At 32.8% G+C, this 18360-nt stretch overlaps 1 protein-coding gene across 2 annotated transcripts in view; it reads right to left on the reverse strand.

Annotated features, from left to right (window-relative positions):
* The window catches only part of NAALADL2 (N-acetylated alpha-linked acidic dipeptidase like 2), a 962079-nt gene that overhangs the window by 337714 nt on the left and 606005 nt on the right, over window positions 1-18360 (reverse strand). For both annotated transcript variants that reach the window (XM_073023452.1, XM_073023453.1), the window contains exons 8-9: window positions 16434-16639; window positions 11847-11966 (exon numbers count right to left, since the gene is read on the reverse strand). In XM_073023452.1, the coding sequence (XP_072879553.1) occupies window positions 11847-11966; window positions 16434-16639 (326 nt within the window). The remainder of the gene's footprint in view (window positions 1-11846; window positions 11967-16433; window positions 16640-18360) is intronic.

Genomic DNA, 18360 nt, shown 5'->3' on the forward strand with positions numbered 1-18360 from the left:
AGGAAAAAAAAAAAAAAAAGATGTTTAAAGGATCAGGAAAAAGAGAAAAGGAAAGTTAAAAAATAAAAAAGCCAAAAAGTAAAGTCAATTGCAATTACATCTGCATTGATGCATAATCTTCAATTATGCCTGGCATAGAGCTTACTATGTGCATGCTTTCTAAAGACTTAATTACTCTTTTTTCCCCCAACATATCTCCATACACTTCCTGTACATATCTTCGATAGAATAAGATGCAATTATTAGGCTACAGAAGTTGAAAATGTATGTTATTATATATAACACAGCAACTTGATATATAAAAGTTTTGCTAAACTAGTACCATTCGCTACGTAGGTTTATTTCTCAAGTAGTGATTTTGTGCATTTGCGAAATTCAGACTTTTTATTCAGGTACGTTTATTTTAAGGAACAGGTATGTTTATTTTGAATGCAGTGGACTCAACTAACTGGGTGTTCCTGTCCAAAAGACGTTGTTGGAATGAGCAGATAGGACACTTATAAATAAAAACGAATTCCCCACATCTAGTAAAATGTTTAAGGAAATTACTAAAGATCCAGAAAATAAGTAAAAGTATCAGGTGTTTATCCCAAAAGATTATGTTAAATCTCTACTATCCTTTCCTCATAAAATTTCCAGACCGATATCAGAGTATTATCCAGATAGAGTATTAATGTGTCCTAAATTTACTATTATTTTGTAAGCTGAAGGGGAGAGATAATTTAAACAAAATTTGTAGGTTAGTGAAAACACAGACATGAATTAAGTACTTTTAATGAAGCAATGGGTCTGTATGAAAAACTATCTTTTACAAATCTGTGTGAATTGTAAACATGATGAAAAGATCTTTTGAGAAGATATTTCTGAACATATCCAAATGATAACTTACATGTCATGATGAAAGATTTTCTCAAAGGGAGCTGGAAGCTATATTGTTATAATGAGTACTTTTAAAGACATTGACAGATTAAAAGACCATACCATAAACCATGGCTTTAGTCACTTAAAAAGTTTTTGGCAAAATAAACTCTACATCTGCAGTCTGCAGTTCCATATTCGAAGCTAACAATTTATATGATTTTATCATGTGAGATACACTTGGTCACTGGAAATTTAATAGTCAACAGCAGCCTCTTGAAAACTTCAGATTTAAGGAGCCTCCTGTGCAAACTGAAGAATTCACTGAATATAAAATTATAGTAATTTTAGTAGACTTCGAATCTAATGATTACTTTAACATTCATGCTGAGATTTTTCTAGATGTTGGCTAATATGTGTCCCTTAGATAAGTATATTTTAGTTTCCCTAATTTTTTTTTTTTTATTGAAAAGTGAATAACTTTTAATATTTTTTTCCTAATAGTACTGTAAGCTTTGCCTCAGTGCAATGGTAAGTTTTTGTGTCTTTAAGCATGAGTTGGAACTTTTGAAAGATGAATTTTTTTTCTGGAGATACACTGAATATACATGTATTAAAGTTTATATCTAATGGCACTCCAGTCCAGAAGTACACACCAATTTCTTTTACCATAGGTTAGTTCCAGGACTTTTCATAAATGTAATTGTATAATATGTAGTTTTGTGTCTAGATTCTTTTGCAAGTCACAATGTTTTGCGATTAACACATGATGCTGTATCTGTCAATAGACTATGCTTTTTTTTTATTGCTAGGTAGTATTTCATTACGTGAGTAAACCACGGAAAATTTATCTGTTTTCCTGCTGATAGACATTTAGGTTGTTTGGGCTATTATGAATAAAGTTGTCATGAACATGCTTGTGTGTGTTGTTGTATAATATATTTTCATTTCTCTTGGATAAATACCTAGACTTGTGACTGTTGAGTCATATGACTGATATATGTTTATCTTTATAAAAAATATTCAAACCATTTTTTTAAGTGATGGCACCATTTTACACCATCATGAGTGAAGTTGCTCCAAATACTTATCAATTTATGGTGCTGTGGTCCTAGAGTCAACATTTGAAGCAGTAGCTTTTTGATCCCCAAGCTTTCTAATTGAAAAGGGAAAAGAGTATGTAGACACAACTATATATACATACTTAGTGGCATTGTTAGTAAATGACAAAGAAATCTTTGAAATGTATATAAATGTTAAAGAAAATCAATTGGTTAGTAAAGGCAATATAGCTATATAATAAAATAATACACATATACTAATAGGCCATTTTTATTTTCAAAAACAATTCAAATCTACAAAAGAGTTATAAGTATATTACAGTGAATTCCCATATATCGTTCATCTACATTCACTTATGTACCAATGATAATACATGATTTTTTAAAAAAATAGCAGCTACTTGTAGATTTTTAAAAGGAAAAAACTGCAGATCACATTTCCCTTTAGGTAAGAAGATAATCTGCATGCATTACACAAAGAAAAATGTTCTCAGTGTTTCTCTCTGGATAGCAAAATTATAGTTGATGAATTATGTTTTTCTTTTTGCCCATGTATAGTTTATATACTTTTTACAAAGAGCAGGATAAGATAATAAAAGGAGCTATATTAGTTCTCAAGGAGCTATTTTCTAATATACATAGTTCTTTTATTTAAATTCTAGGTTAAAGTGAAAATGTCAATCACCCTTGTGAATCTTTATCAAACTAGAGCAGCAGCCCACCTTATTTAGGGATTGTACAATGCCTTATTATTTTCGGATCCTATGATTACCTACTGAATATTACTGAAATCTGCTTAATATTTTAGAAGGCTGTACAAAGCTGTAAAAAACTATTTTATTTCAAGGTTGACAACTTTATGTAAAACATAATGGATAAATTAATACCTTTCATTTAGATTCTGAAATTTCAAAGTAAATAATTCTGGATTACTTTACTTGAAAAAGGGTGCTGTGGAATAGAATACTACTTTTGATGCTATGATTCTAAAATAGATTTTTCTCCTTAAACCTCACTAGATCATGTCTATTTCAATCCAGGCTACTGCCATCTTAAACTCCTTCTGGAGTTACCATTGATTATTGAAGATAAATGAGTTAGAGTTGCTTGTGAATGAGATGGTTGCCATTGATATATGTCTACAACAATGTGCTATGTTTACGTGATTACACAGTCTCAGAAAAGAGTTGTAAACATTAACACTGGACCTAAAATTTTCATGGTTTCTTGTATTTCACCAGTGTTTATCATATATGGCTTGTAGATTTAGAGCCAGAATTTGTTAAGGCACAATATAGTTAAATAAACTATAAATATGAAAGCTCTTAGCCTAGAAACCAGAGGCACCTAGAAATAAATGATAGGCTCTTTTATATATTATAAAGGCTAAACAAACAAACAAACACGAATAAAAGATGAATTTACAAATGAATTACTCTATACATAAATATTGACTAAAATGTTCATCCATAAAAATATTCACTTCCTCTTCCCTACATCAATACAGTGTTTGAGCACCTGAAGGTAATTCTTCCTATTTGAGAATTCTTCCTTAGGCTGAATTGAAATTGTTTCTATAAACCATGAAGACACACATAAAATTACTATTCATGGCCCTTAGGAGAACTGTTTTTTCAGGGTTAAAATAGCTCAATGTTCTGCTGTTCGATTTCTTTTATAATTCTCACCTTAAAGTTATAATTTTGCAACTAAAAATGCAGTTAGTAGTAGTAACTATGGAGAGATTCATGTCAGGTTATAGGCCACTTAAGGCTATACATTTGCAGGTGAAATTACAGATCAAAGGGAAGGAGTAATCAGTGCCTTCAAGTCTTATCAGCACTGTATATTGAGTTGTGCTTCTGAAAAAGTGTATTTGCACTGAAAAATGCAAATTGTGGATCTTGACATTTGAAAAATTCATTATCAAAGTGAAGATATTGGAAACATACTTAGTTTTTGTACAATTTCATATTTTAAATACTATAGGGTTTGTTTAAAGCAGCATTCCTGTAACCATTTTTCACAAGATGTCTGAAGGAATGTGTTCCAGAATAAAACAAGTTTGGAAAAGGCTGCATGTTCTATTTAGCTTTGGATGTTTATCATGCAAGGTAACATACTGAAGGTTCTTCTTTGTATACCTTTCATAAGGCACACTGGGAATTGCTTGTTTAAAGCAAGTTCATTGGTATATTTGTTTAACCATTTATTTAACATTATTATTACATTGATTAGCTTTTCTTTCATTGAACAAAATTATTTTGTTAAAGATTCAAGCAAACCATTCAAATACAAAATTGTTTAATCAGGTTACAACTTAAAAAGAGAAATGTCAAAAACCAAGAATCCACAATTTACACGATTTATCAAAGATAAGTACGTAACAACAGATACTAAAATAACCCCAGTACTTATTCTTGAGAGGTTTATTTCTTTGTTCAGCATAAAACTGTTTAAATCTATTTCATTATTCATTAAATTACCATATAAAATGTCATATGTCATAAGAACGAATATCACTACTGTAGTGTTATGTAAATTAATAACTGATAGCATTAGTGATAGGTTTTTAACCAAAACATGTAAGACTTGTTTAGTGTTTATAGGGGGGAAGAAAGCAAGAATTTATCAGAGTAAGTTTCATCTTTTAAATGGAAAAGTGTACTATATGGCATTAATGATGCTGTTACAGAATTTTATCTAACTTCCCAACAGTAGTGATTCACTAATATCTGTCCTGAATAAACAGTCATTCTTTCAAGTCCTGAAGAGGCCTGTGTCCGGTATATCAATCAAAAAATTACAGACAAAATAACTCAGCTAAAGCCATTTTAACAATGTGGTATTAATTATGATGGTATGGCTGTGTTCAAGCTAAATGAGTTAGTATTTCAAGTTTCAAATTGTTTGGATTTCTTTTTGGTTACATAGTTCAAATATATAAATCAGCTGCCTTCTGAAATTTGGAGTTTTAAGCAGAATCTCACTAAGACTTCTCTTGTTATCTAGATCTAAATAAAAAGGGATTTACATACTGTCAGTATATACTGAACAGAAAGCCTTGTAAAACAGTAATAAACTGGAGAGATGCATTGGTTTTAACACAAAGCAAAACCTTGTAAACTTAGGAGATAGATAAACCTGCCAATAGAATCACAATTTTAAGTGTGAAACTTTATCGAAGTGGTAAAGCAGTATAAAGAAGGGTTTTAAATCAGTTAATTAGTCTTTATGGTCACTTCTGTTGACTAGAAGTAAAAACATCAGCAGAAAGGAAGATAAATTAAGGAGCACCCCAAGAAAAGAATTGCAGTTCATGGTGAATAAGAAAATAGAATTTCTCTCATTAAAAACTAAACAAAACAAAAATATATAAACAAAACCCCAAAGAATCTATGTCATGTGTCATGAAAGACAAATTTACAGAATGTTTCAACGTCAGTTGTACTGTTATATCCTACAGCAAGCAGAAGAGAAATTAAGCTTTGTTTCAGTACTGAATTAAATTGTCAAGAGCAGAGTGAGAAGACAGCTATTTTTATTTTACCACCATACCTTCTGTAATCTGCTACTATATATTCAGTCAACAATTCTTGTGGAAAAAAAAAGTTGCAAGTAACCAAAAAAAGAGTGTTTGGAAAAAATAAGTCTAAATTGTGTCACCAGTGAAACACTATAAAATGAAACAACAAAAAATAAAAACCCTTGAATGGCTCTATTGAGGCAGTAATGCCATCCGAACCCAGAGCAACACGTGGACTGTTCATCTCACATTGTTTTCCACATTTTTTGCCCAGTGACTATTTGTAACTACCTGTATATGCAAAAGCATATTACAGAAATCCAGTAGCAGATAGAAGTCTTTGGTTAAAGTTGGAATAACAAACACATAAATATGAAAATGATGTAACAAGATGAGAGCAAAAATAGAAACAAAGGGAACAAAGGTACAGTAAATTAAGCTATTTCTGGTTAGGGCTTTAATTCATTTGGCCTTTTCCCCTTTCAAAAGCTCTAAAAAGTAAAATATGCAGGTACTTTCCAAACAAAGTTATAGGCTTTCTATTACAAAATAAAGAAGTTCTATAATTCTTTGGAAATTAATATACTAAATATCATCATTCTGAATTGATTTTAGTCTAAAATTCAACTATGAGGTGTTAATGTAGTCAATAAAAAGTCAGGTTCGAAAGCATTAGAAGAGATTTAGAAAAGTAGTAACATCTGTTCTAAAAGATGCTTGCTGATATATTTATATATTGATTTATATACACACTGAAAGAAATTCAAGAAACGTCTGTAAAGTTCTAGGCTATTTTATAGCATTCTGGATTTGGTAACTTATCTGCTGTTTGTTTCTCAGCAAGTGGTCAAGTTTCAACATGGCTCCAAATGTTTCGGTGTCTGTCCCCAGAAAGATGATTGGGACCTTTTCTCTGATGCCTGATCTGAGGAAATCCTTTCAAATATTAAAATCGTAGCCTAGTGGTATTGTTTCATGGGAATATCTATTGATTTACCCAAGAGCTTGTGCAAGCTCTAGGGTATAACAAGGTTTAATTTAGATTTATTACAAGATTTAATTGTTATTATTAATACAGAATATGTAAATATAAAATCAAGAAAAAATTAATAAATATCTCAGTCACTCAAGCAAAAATGTCAGACATGTATTGTTTTTATGCCCTAAAGAATTGTGGCATGGTCAGGCAGAAGGTAAAACAGCACAGTGGCTGTTAGAGAAGTAACTGTATAAGTACCTCAGTTGACAAAGTTGTGGCATTTTAGTAGCTCTCACACAAGAAGAAAAGAGCAGAAGCATAACAACTTTGCACTCAATTGAGTAAGAAAATGGGAATGGGCATTATTTCTTGTGATTTGAAGAGAAATACTGGTTTTTGTTTGTTTGTTTTTTACTTGATTGAAAGATTGAGGTTTGAAAGCACAGATGGCTAAATTTGTTTAAGATTCTGAGTCCATTCAGTTTTTTGCCACTGTTATATAATGCATGTTTCCAAATTAAACCAATCATATTTTCCCATTCCTGTGAATTCTAGGATAGCATACATCATACTCACTCTTATATCTTAGCTATTTATGCACATCTAAAGTTCTTGGTAAAATTATAAGCTCCTGGGAAACAGGGGCATTTCATCTGCTTATTGTGTGCCCTACGACACTTAAAGCAATGTTGTGCACAGTTTGGGTTCTCTTTAAATATTTAGCACATCAGTAGACTTCGCAACAAATGGGATATTCACAATGAAGAAATAATACTATAGTCCAGTTTGGAGCTCAAAAACTCCGACGAATGTAGTTGACTTGAGACATATGTATGCATTTTGTGGTGCTTTGTTTATAGAAAAAGTAAAACATGAAATTAAAGAAGAAACTACAAAAATATCTTCGCTACTTTTTCAGAGACTTAACAACAATAACAACTACAGCTACAACAACAACATTTGGCTGAATGCGGTGGCTCACGGTAGTAAACCCAGCACTTTGAGAAGCCAAGGCAGGAGCATCACTTGAGGCCAGGAGTTTGAGACAAGTCTGGGCAACACAGCAAGACCCCCATCTCTACAAACTGTTTTTTAAAAAGTTAGCTGGGGCCGGGCGCGGTGGCTCACGCCTGTAATCCCAGCACTTTGGGAGGCCGAGGCGGGTGGATCACAAGGTCAGGAGATCGAGACCATGGTGAAACCCCGTCTCTACTAAAAAATAGAAAAAAATTAGCCGGGCGCAGTGGCGGGCGCCTGTAGTCCCAGCTACTGGGGAGGCTGAGGTAGGAGAATGGCGTGAACCCAGGAGGCGGAGCTTGCAGTGAGCCGAGATTGCGCCACTGCACTCCAGCCTGGGCGACAGAGCGAGACTCCGTCTCAAAAAAAAAATAAAAAATAAAAAAAATAAAAAATAAAAAATAAAAAGTTAGCTGGGCATGGTGGTGCATGCTTATAGGATTAGCTACCTGGGAGGCTGAGGGCATTGGATTGCTTTAGCTCAGGTGTTTAAGGTTACAGGGAGCTCTGATCATGCCACTTGCATTCCAGCCTGGGTGACAAAGTAAGACTCAGTCTCTAAAATTAAATTAAATTAAAATTTAAAAAAACCAAAACACTGTCTATCCCCTGCAAAGTTTTACAATACTGATATAATTATTTAGTTTTAATCAGGTTTGCCAGTTTCTGTCAGGTGCTGCAAAAGCAACATTTAAATACAATACGGCTAGATGGACTATTTTCATATGTGCAAATGCTGCAGGTTTTCCCAAAATAACCTGTTAGAAATTTCATTGCTATTTTAAGACTTACAGAACACTGCCTAATATATGGATGATCAAATTCTCTTTTTCTAAAGGCAAAATCAATACATTCTGTGATCTAGAAAAGATGATTTTGAAAACTGAGAGCAGAACAGCAACATAGAGGGAGAGGTGCATATGTGTTTGTTCTGCATCTTAATTTTAAAACTATTATTTGGGCCGAGAGCAGCGGCTCAGGCCTGTAATCTCAGCACTTTGGGAGACCAAGGCGGGTGGATCACCTGAGGTCGGGATTTCGAGACCAGCCTGACCAACATGGAGAAACCCTGTCTCTACTAAAAATATAAAATTAGCTGAGCATAGTGGCACATGCCTGTAATCCCAGCTATTCTGCAGGCTGAGGCAGGAGAATTGCTTCCACCTAGGAGGCAGAGGCTACAGTGAGCAGAGGTCGCGCCATTGCATTCTAGCCTGGGACAACAAGAGCGAAACTCCATCTCAAAATAAAATAATAAAATAAAATAAAATAATAAAATAATAAAACTATTATTTGGAGATAAATCTTATCTTTAATTTCATAATCTACTTTGCATGAAAGCATTTGTATTAAAAGATCCTATATGTATTTAGTTTCTAAAAAGTTAAATGCAGTATTTGATACTAATACTTTAAAGATTTCACCTTATATGTTTAAATCTATCACATGAACTTGATCAAATATTTCGTAATCTACATATTGCTATACAAAGGATTAGATATTCTATGCAGTCTTGTGTCATTTACAATTTAGTCAATATGCTTTTTTCACAAATCATCAGAAAAATGCAAATAAAAAAACCACAATGAGATACCACCTTACCCCAGCCGCAATGGCCAATATTAAAAAACTAAAAAAGTAGATATTGGCATAGATATAATGAAAAGAGAATGCTTATATCCTGTTGGTGGGAATGTAAATTAGTACCCCCTGTATGGAAAACAGTACGGAGATTCCTAAAAGAACTAACGGTAAATATAATTCAATACAGCAATCCCACTACTGTGTGGATACTCAAAGAAAAATAAATCTAAATAAAGTAATGAAATACCTTTGTCCTTAATCGTTGAAAAAATCTTCAGTATTGGAAGTGAAGTTATATATGTTCTGGATGTTATCGTTTTAGTTATTTTATATTTGAAACAAACATTTTAAATATTTCTTTTAAATTTTACTAGTGGTAAATTTTTTTGTTGTTGTTGTTTGTTTCTCGTTTTTTTTTTTTTTTTTTTTTTTTAATTTGAGACGGAGTATCGCTCTGTCGTCCAGGCTAGAGTGCAGTGGCATGATCTCGGCTCACTGAAAACCCCGGCTCACTGAAAACCCCGGCTCACTGAAAACTCTGCCTCCCGGGTTCACACCATTCTCCTGCCTCCGCCTCCGGAGTAGCTGGGACTACAGGCGCCCGCCACCACGCCTGGCTAATATTTTTGTATTTTTTTTTAGTAGAGACGGAGTTTCACCGCGTTAGCCAGGATGGTCGCAATTTCCTGACCTCGTGATCCGCCCGCCTCGGCCTCCCAAAGTGCTGGGATTACAGGCATAAGCCACCACGGCCGGCCGGTAAATTGTTTTAATTAAATCATGTAAATTACTGTAAAGTTTTGTTTTCTTCATCTCTCTTAACATTTATATATTTGAGTGTTTATAAAATGTATAAACGTTTGTATATTTGAGAGTTTTGAAAATTTATAATTTTTAAAAATGTGATATTAAATTTTTGTATGAGAATATATCTTGTTATCATATACATTCATTCCATAAAATTAGGTATATGCAAGTAATCCCCGTTGTTTGAAATTACATAATGCTATCCTTTGCTTGAAGTTGTGATATTCCTAACCTTCTAAATTGTCATATGAAACATGAATACACACACACACACACACACGATCTCAACGGAAAAAAAATATTTCTATACACATTCCAGTTCATTTTTAGATTTGTTAGTGTGTAAACATTTTCAATTATAGGACAGAAAAGATTCCTCTTCCAAAAAGTGAGGTACATGTTGACATGTATGTCATCATTTGTGAATCATCAATCATCATTCATGATTGAGAAGCCATTCTGTATTCTCACATAATTAGGTTTAGATACTGAAATATTTTAGTCCTGTTATAAGATGTGCAAAGATATTTTAAATAGCATTATATTCTGAGAAATAAGATTATGTAGATTTAATACTTCTTAATAATTATCTATTTCTATTTACCCATTAATTTCAATGATTAAATATCTTTCAAGATTCTCAAAATAGAAAACTTGTAACACACGATAAGAAAATGACATATTTTTAAACCAACCCTCCTCTATTTCTGGATACTTGAGGTCACTATTTCTTCTACCTTATAATCCACTCATTCAGAAATATCTTAAATTTCCAAGGGAGACATCTGATGCTTGTTTGCTTTTGCACGCTTTCCAGGCAGCTAAGAGTCAAGGAATTCAAAGTAGTACACAGAGCAGGAGAAATTAACTTACAGATATGGATATAATTTGGGGCATGCACACAGGGGCCTGACTGATTTTAAATGTACAGAATTATCTACTTCATGTTTCATAATGTCTTCTTTATTGTACTACATATGGAAATGCCAATAAAAACTATTAAGCTAAAAAATACTTTATGAAAGTTGTAAAATGTTACTTTGCATTGCATTTCAATAAAAAAGTATGGCTAATTCAAAACTCGGTTCATTACCTCTCTCTTTTTCTAGTTCAGTTCCTGCGTCACTCCCTAAAACGTCCTGTGGGCATCTGAAAGATTGGTTCCTATATATACACACACACACACACATATATGTGTATATATATGTGTATATGTGTGTGTGTGTGTATATACATATGTGTGTATGTATATATATAGAGAGAGACATTGAGGCTAAGAGGAAACCACTCCTAAGTTGTGGTATGATTGTTTTCATACTGAGAAGTAGCACATATTTTATCTGTAGTGAAATTCATAAGAATGCAGAAATAAAAGTGTGAACTCTACTAATAAACAGGAAAAACTATTCTGCTAATTTTTTAAATTAGGTGAGAAGTGACAAAATATTTTTGAAAATAAGTAACTCCAATGAAACATAAAGAATATATGATTTTTTAGGGTAGTTAGTAAGAAAACGTGCTTTCTTTTCCAACAAGTATCTTTTCAAACAATATTTTCTAAATCTTTTAAATTTAGTTATCACTATATTCTTGCTCTCAGGGGGCCTACACAGCAGTTGTAAAGATAGGACAGCTCTCAAATTTATGTAAAACATGAATGAAAGGGAAGAAATTCAAAAGTAACCAAGTTTATCATAAAATGTCAAGATTACAGAATTGGGAATTTGAAAGCTAAATTCATATATTTTTAAAAAATATATTTTTGTACACCTTCTCTATAACTGTGTGATTCATGTATTCTAGAATTATGACCATAAAAGAGTAGCAAGTGAAGAATTCTAGAACATAAGAAATTAGTTACAGTATATTGATAAAATGTCAGCAATAGGTCATTTCTTAAAATACAAAACATTTGATGCATTTTTAAAAACAAATGAAAAAATCAAGAAATGCCAAAATATAGAGAAAAGGGCAGTTTTGTATAATCATTTGATACAATAGTGGTTCATCTTACCTCTACTACCAGCTGCTGAAGAGATGGTGATGCTACAGGATGTAGACTAGAGTTCCCCCTTAAGGGACTGTGGATGCTAATATAAGCCACAACATTTTTCTGAAGAACCTTCTTGAAATCCTGAAATCAAAAAAAGGATCTATCAGTAACACAAATAGATTCTACTTTATTAGTTAGATACTGAATAATGAACAATTCATACTTAAAATTATTATACTGCATAATTACCTTCTTTTTTATTATTTATTTTTATTTATTTATTTATTTATTTATTTATTTTTGAGCTGGAGTCTGGCGCTGTCGCCCAGGCTGGAGTGCAGTGGTGCCCTCTCGGCTCACTGCAAGCTCCGCCTCCCGGGTTCACGCCATTCTCCTTGCTCAGCCTCCCGAGTAGCTGGGACTACAGGCACCGCCACCACACCCGGCTAATTTTTTGTATTTTTAATAGAGATGGGGTTTCACTGTGTTAGCCAGGATTGTCTCCATCTCCTGACCTCATGATCCGCCCGTCTCAGCCTCCCAAAGTGCTGGGATTAAAGACATGAGCCACTGCGCTTGGCCATAAGTACCTTCAAAGTGATCCTATACTATTAATAGTGTACACAAAGATTATAAAAGGATTTTAAACAAGAATGATGAGTTAGATATAACATATAATAAAATATTTTAAAGCATGTTCCTGACAAAGTCAAATTTTAACAGAAAATGTTCTTCAAAGGTTAAGGTAGTATGGATTCAACTACAGAGTATGAATGCAACTTAATTTTGGAGTCACTGAATGAGAGGAGAGGTATAGATAAACCACTCCAGTGAGGAATAAAACCAGCCCTTCTCTTTTGAAGCAATGAGCCACTCTGCACGAAATAACCCTGTATTATGAGCAAAATGGGGCATAATACAATGTAATCTTGCAAATATTACCTTAAAAAAAAAAAAAGACCTGATGCATTTCATGCACACAAGCAGCACTGAATGATTCCATAGAATAGTTTTCCACTTCTCTTCTGCTCCTTACCACACAAAATTGAAGACCACTGATCCTATTAAGAATGACCACTAAGTCTTTCTGTTATTTCCCTGCTTTTTTGTGCAAGCATTTAACAAATAATTGTCATGGTGGGTGGCAGTTCTACAGAAATGTCCTAAAAGATTACATTATGTCATAACTTAGGAAAGTATCTTTCTTCTTCTAATACTATGAAATGAAAGACTACAAGGACTTGTACGCCTGCCAAATTGATAATGTTATCCTGTTTAATTTTTTTATTATAAATAGCTTAAAATTGTATAATTTTATGGAGTACAAAGTGATGTTATGATTTATGAATATAATATGGAATAATTAAATTAAGCTGGTTAACATATTCATCACCCCAAAAACTTAACATTTTTTTGTGATGAGAACACATAAAATTTACTTAACAATTTTGAAATGTATAATACTCTATTACTAAGTATACTCACCACACCACACAATACATAATAGAAGTTGACCATTTTCTCCCCATTCCCTCCATACCCTAGGCTGAAACCACCATTCTACACTCTGTTACAGATGAGTAGATAAAGAAAATGTGTTACATATACACAATGGAATACAATTCAGCCTTGAAAAACAAGAAACTTCTCTCCTTTGTGATAACGTGGATGGAACTGGAGAACACAATGCTAACTAAAAGAAACCAGGGATGGAAACATAAATTCTTCATATTTTCACTGTTATCCATATTTTATGTTGAAAATTCATAATTTCAACATATTGAAATTATGTTGAATTTCAATTCTGTAAGAGGGTGGAAAATACAATCATTTAAAATTAATAAACATCTTAAGTGCACATAAGTGATGAATTTTAAGCTTGAGTAATTTCTCCATAATTATTGTTCAAAAATATCTGTTACTTAAGTGCTATGAAATATCAGCTTCTATTAGCACACTACCACACAGACACTGTCTATATGTTAGTCTATATAATTCTCATGAGAACCTCATAAGATAGGCATTAGTAGACTCATTGGAGGAATCAAGTCTTAGGGAAGTTAATCTTGCCTAAGATGACATGTTCTATGGTAAAGAGAATTGAACTATGAATTCTTTTACTCTAATATCTGTAATATTTCCACAATAGCCTCTGACAAATGAAGATTCTTCACAGAAGAAATGGTACTTTTTAAAGTATAGAACCTATTTAGCAAAATGTTATAATTTTTCTCAAAGATCAAGATCAGTAATCATTTCTCTAATAATTCTGTCTATGATTCCATTTTAAGTTTACTGACCAACATCACCTAATCCTCTTAACTACAACTGTGGGTTTCCAGAAGTTTCTATGCAAGCATAATTAAATGGGGCAATGTGATATGTCAATAAGGGCTTTCCTCACTCCCCTTCATAGGGGAATATATTTAAAGCATAATTAGTTTCAATCTAACATAAACTCTTTCATTCTCAGGAGTACATTTGACATGAGTAGGCAAAACAGGACAACTAGCAATTTTCTACATTTCTCTTCAACAGGATGTTTACAAAATGGCTTCATGAACTGCATTGAACAATCTGGTGAGACACAGTAAATTATAAAAATATATTCCATAAGCCCATAATCAAATGTATAGTATTTACCATGTTCATTACTCATATGTCTTTGCCCATCTAGTCACCTAAAATGCCAGTAAATGAATGTATAATGAGTTGCCAAATGTAAATACATATATAAACATTCAAAGACACTGGTACTTGTCTTGAATACGAACAACCTTTTTAACAAAATTTTTTTCCTGTGAACTCCCACATTGTAGTTGCTGTATTTTTAGCATAATTGACTAAGAAAATATACAATTATTAAAAGGTGCAATGACTTCACAAAAACTTAAAAATGAATGTGTATTAACCACAAAAATATCAACTTACTTTGACGAAAACTATTGCTGACACACATGCAAGCCCACATTGATTCAACTTACAGGTTCTGACGCCTGATGCTCAACTAAATTTTACAATAAATTTTCCCATCCATCGGGGTTTCAGATGTTTACATTAGAAACTATTAATTTAGACAAGCCTAGCCTATTCTAAAACATAGTTCAGAAATATATGTATTAATTTAGAATTAACATAAATTAATTGTGAAAGTTACTAGATAGGTATCTAGAAGACCTAAAATATAGTTTGATATAGCAAAATACATCTTTGGAATTCGAAAAGAATCTTTAAGACATTTTAAAGATATGTGCTTTAATGTTACAGGAAAACTAAAACATTAGTTGTTTCTGATTTATTAAAAATGGTATAGATTACAAACGTATTCCCTAAACTGTTCTTTAACTTGTTTACCAATCTTTAAAGTAATTTGGAATATGAGTTTGAGAGGTTGGTTCATCTATTTCATTTCCAGCTTACTTACAAATGTGTCAACTTAAAAAGATTCTTTAAGCAAAGGAATTTTTTCATTTGAAGTAGTTCTTTTGAATATGGCTCAAGCATACACACCACTCATTTGCATACAGAAAAGCATTCCAATTTGCAATGTGTGAATCTGGATGAATTTTACACTGAAAAAAATTTTCTCATCTATAAGTCTTTTCTTTCCTTCAAATTAAAAAAGATACTTGCTACGTTCTTTTCTATACCTTTTTAAATATTTTCTTTGATTTAATAGATATGTTATCATTTTTGGGTGATTAAAAATAAAAATGTAGCAAAATAATTTCCTATTACATTTTTCTCCTCAAAGTTGAAGTAGTGAAAAAACTATAGTATTAAATTATCTTACTTTCCTAGTAAAATTATGTAGTGTTTTTTGTCTACATATGTCTATTGAACCTCTTTTTTAAAACAAATCACAAAAGTAAATAGAATTTCTATCAATCCAATTATCAGTTATCATATTCCATTAAAAATACGGTGCATTTATGAGACACAGATCTGTCAGAAGCATTTGAGACTTAAATTCTCCAATATTTCAGTTGTATTCTAACTGTACCTCATTGCATGCTAGATTTCATTTGGATACAGGTTTCCTAAGGTGGTTAGATAGGTAGGTAGGCAATAGATAGGCAGGTAAGAAACGAAAGGTAGGGAGTTAAGGGTGAAAGGGTGGAGTGGAAGAAGGAGAAAAAAAGTGGATTTTAAAATGTATTTTACATTCAGGATCCATATTGTATAGATAAAATGTAATGCTAAGGTAATAAACATTTAATAGAGGAGATTGTTCCCTAATTCCAGATTATTCCTAGAAAGTGTAGAAAAAGAAAGATAATATGTATCGTCTGATCCTTTTTTGTCCAATGCCTGTCATCCTGTCTTCTAAAGAGAAATACAACAACAAGGTAAATACTATTGTGTGTTAGACTGTATCGGGGTTTGTAAGTGGTAACAATAGGGATAAGATATTTGAAGGTCATATGTAGCTTGCTGTGGTCTAGCTCTAATTTTGTCTTATTCTTATAAGCCATCTCAGCAAATTAGGCAATAGGACACTTTAGTTGAGAAGCACATTATTGCCCTTGGCTTTGAAAATTTTACTTTGTCAAATTTTAGCAAACTAAGAAAAGAAAAGCACTGTAATTAATGTATATTCTGCTTTACCTCTCCCCATTCATATGAGCCAATATTGCCAAAAGCTGTTCCTCCCCAAGAACAGAAAACAATAGTTCGGTCTGGTCTCCACCCTCTCTTAACTTTTGACATCAAGGCACGGATAAACGCTGTGATTATTGCAGTACTACTGGCCCATTCTTGTCCATTATAACTGTGTGCAGTGTGATGATGGCTGCCAACTATGACATACCGGTCTGAAAATAGAAAGGGACAAGAGCCATTTAAAAAAATGTAAACCTTAACAATAAGTTTAATGACATTTACATAATCCTACTGCACAACTGAGCAATAATTAAGCAAAATTGTTCTAATAATTAAGACTACTTTAATTTTTTTTGCCCACTGTCTTAATTCAAACATCTGCATATATCAAAGCTGAGGCAGCTGCTGAACCCAATTATGAATCCAAAGCTTAGATCCATATTACTCTCCTTTATAACATGACTATTAATTAATGAAGCATACAAACAGGCCACAATGAAACCCTTATCTAACATTTTTCCAGACTCAGAGTGGGAAGTGCCCTGTAAACAATATGTGTATGCTCAGTAAATATTAATAAACTAATACATATAAGAAAGCACTTATACAGTAGCTTTAAATATTAAAAATGTGGTAGTCATGTATGGATTCTGCAATAAATTAATCCCATAGGGAATTAATTACAGCTTCCAACTTATAATTGTAGGCCTTCTCCTTCCTGTGAAGAAAAAATAAAATAAAATTCACCAATATCAAAAGTCATTCAACTGTTATAAAAGTTGCCTTTTACATATTTTATTTCATACAATCATTTAAAATTTATTAGATACACTATTAGGAGAGCTTTCCTAACACATGGAAGTAGCCTATTCAATGTACATTACTGAATATTTTCGATAATAAGGCTGAAAATGCCCCTCGAGAGTTTCCTCTGATTTTGTTGTCAGTGAATGTTATTGGTAATAATAACATATCTGAATTTATCTGACCAAGTATCTTCATATATCTATGCAAAAATTTTTCTTCATTGACTATCATTTTATTACCAGATGTCCCACAACTGGATGGTAAATTGTGCAGACCCTGAATCCAGCCTGCTTGGTTTAGAATTCAGGCTTTGCAAGTCACTAGTTGTGTGACCTTGGAAAGCTTATTTCAACTTTCGATGCCTTAGTATTTTCATCTCTAAGGTAGGAAAACAAACAGTACATCCTACATTTAATTGTTTTGAATTTTAGGAGTCACTATTTTGTAAGCCACTTTGAACAATGCTCAACCCAAAGGAGGTCTTACACATGTGTGGAATAAATGAATCACCCTTTGACTTATAACACCAAAAAGCTACCTTACAATAAATGTCACGGTATAAAGATATTTTAGTTTTCCACACAGGAATTGGCAATGGATTTGATCTGCCAACATTTTATTCAGATTTAATTAATGGGACCGGGCACGGTGGCTCACACCTGTAATCCCAGCACTTTGGGAGGCCGAGGCAGGTGGATCACAAGGTCAGGTGTTCAAGACTAGCCTGGCCAAGATGGTGAAATCTCGTTTCTACTAAAAATACAAAAAATAGCCGGGTGTGGTGGTGGGCACCTATAATTCCAGCTATTTGGGAGGCTGAGGCAGGGAATTGCTTGAACTTGGGAGGCGGAGGATGCAGTGAGCCAAGATCGTGCCACTGCACTACAGCCAGGTGACAGAGCGAGACTCCATCTCAAAAAAAAAAAAAAAAAAAAAAAAAAAGATTTAACTAATGGTATACATAGTGTGATAATGTGTCTACAAATGTTAAAACCCCAATACTTTATTCGCTTATCTCCCATAAATGTCTCAAAGTTTTGCTTGGACTTGTCTGCATTCTAAATAAACTGTATCTAACAAACAAAGCTAATTGATGATTTTTTTCTAATCTTCAAAGTTATTAAAT

This window comes from Chlorocebus sabaeus, chromosome 15 (assembly GCF_047675955.1).
Source record: "Chlorocebus sabaeus isolate Y175 chromosome 15, mChlSab1.0.hap1, whole genome shotgun sequence".
Lineage (NCBI taxonomy): Eukaryota > Metazoa > Chordata > Mammalia > Primates > Cercopithecidae > Chlorocebus > Chlorocebus sabaeus.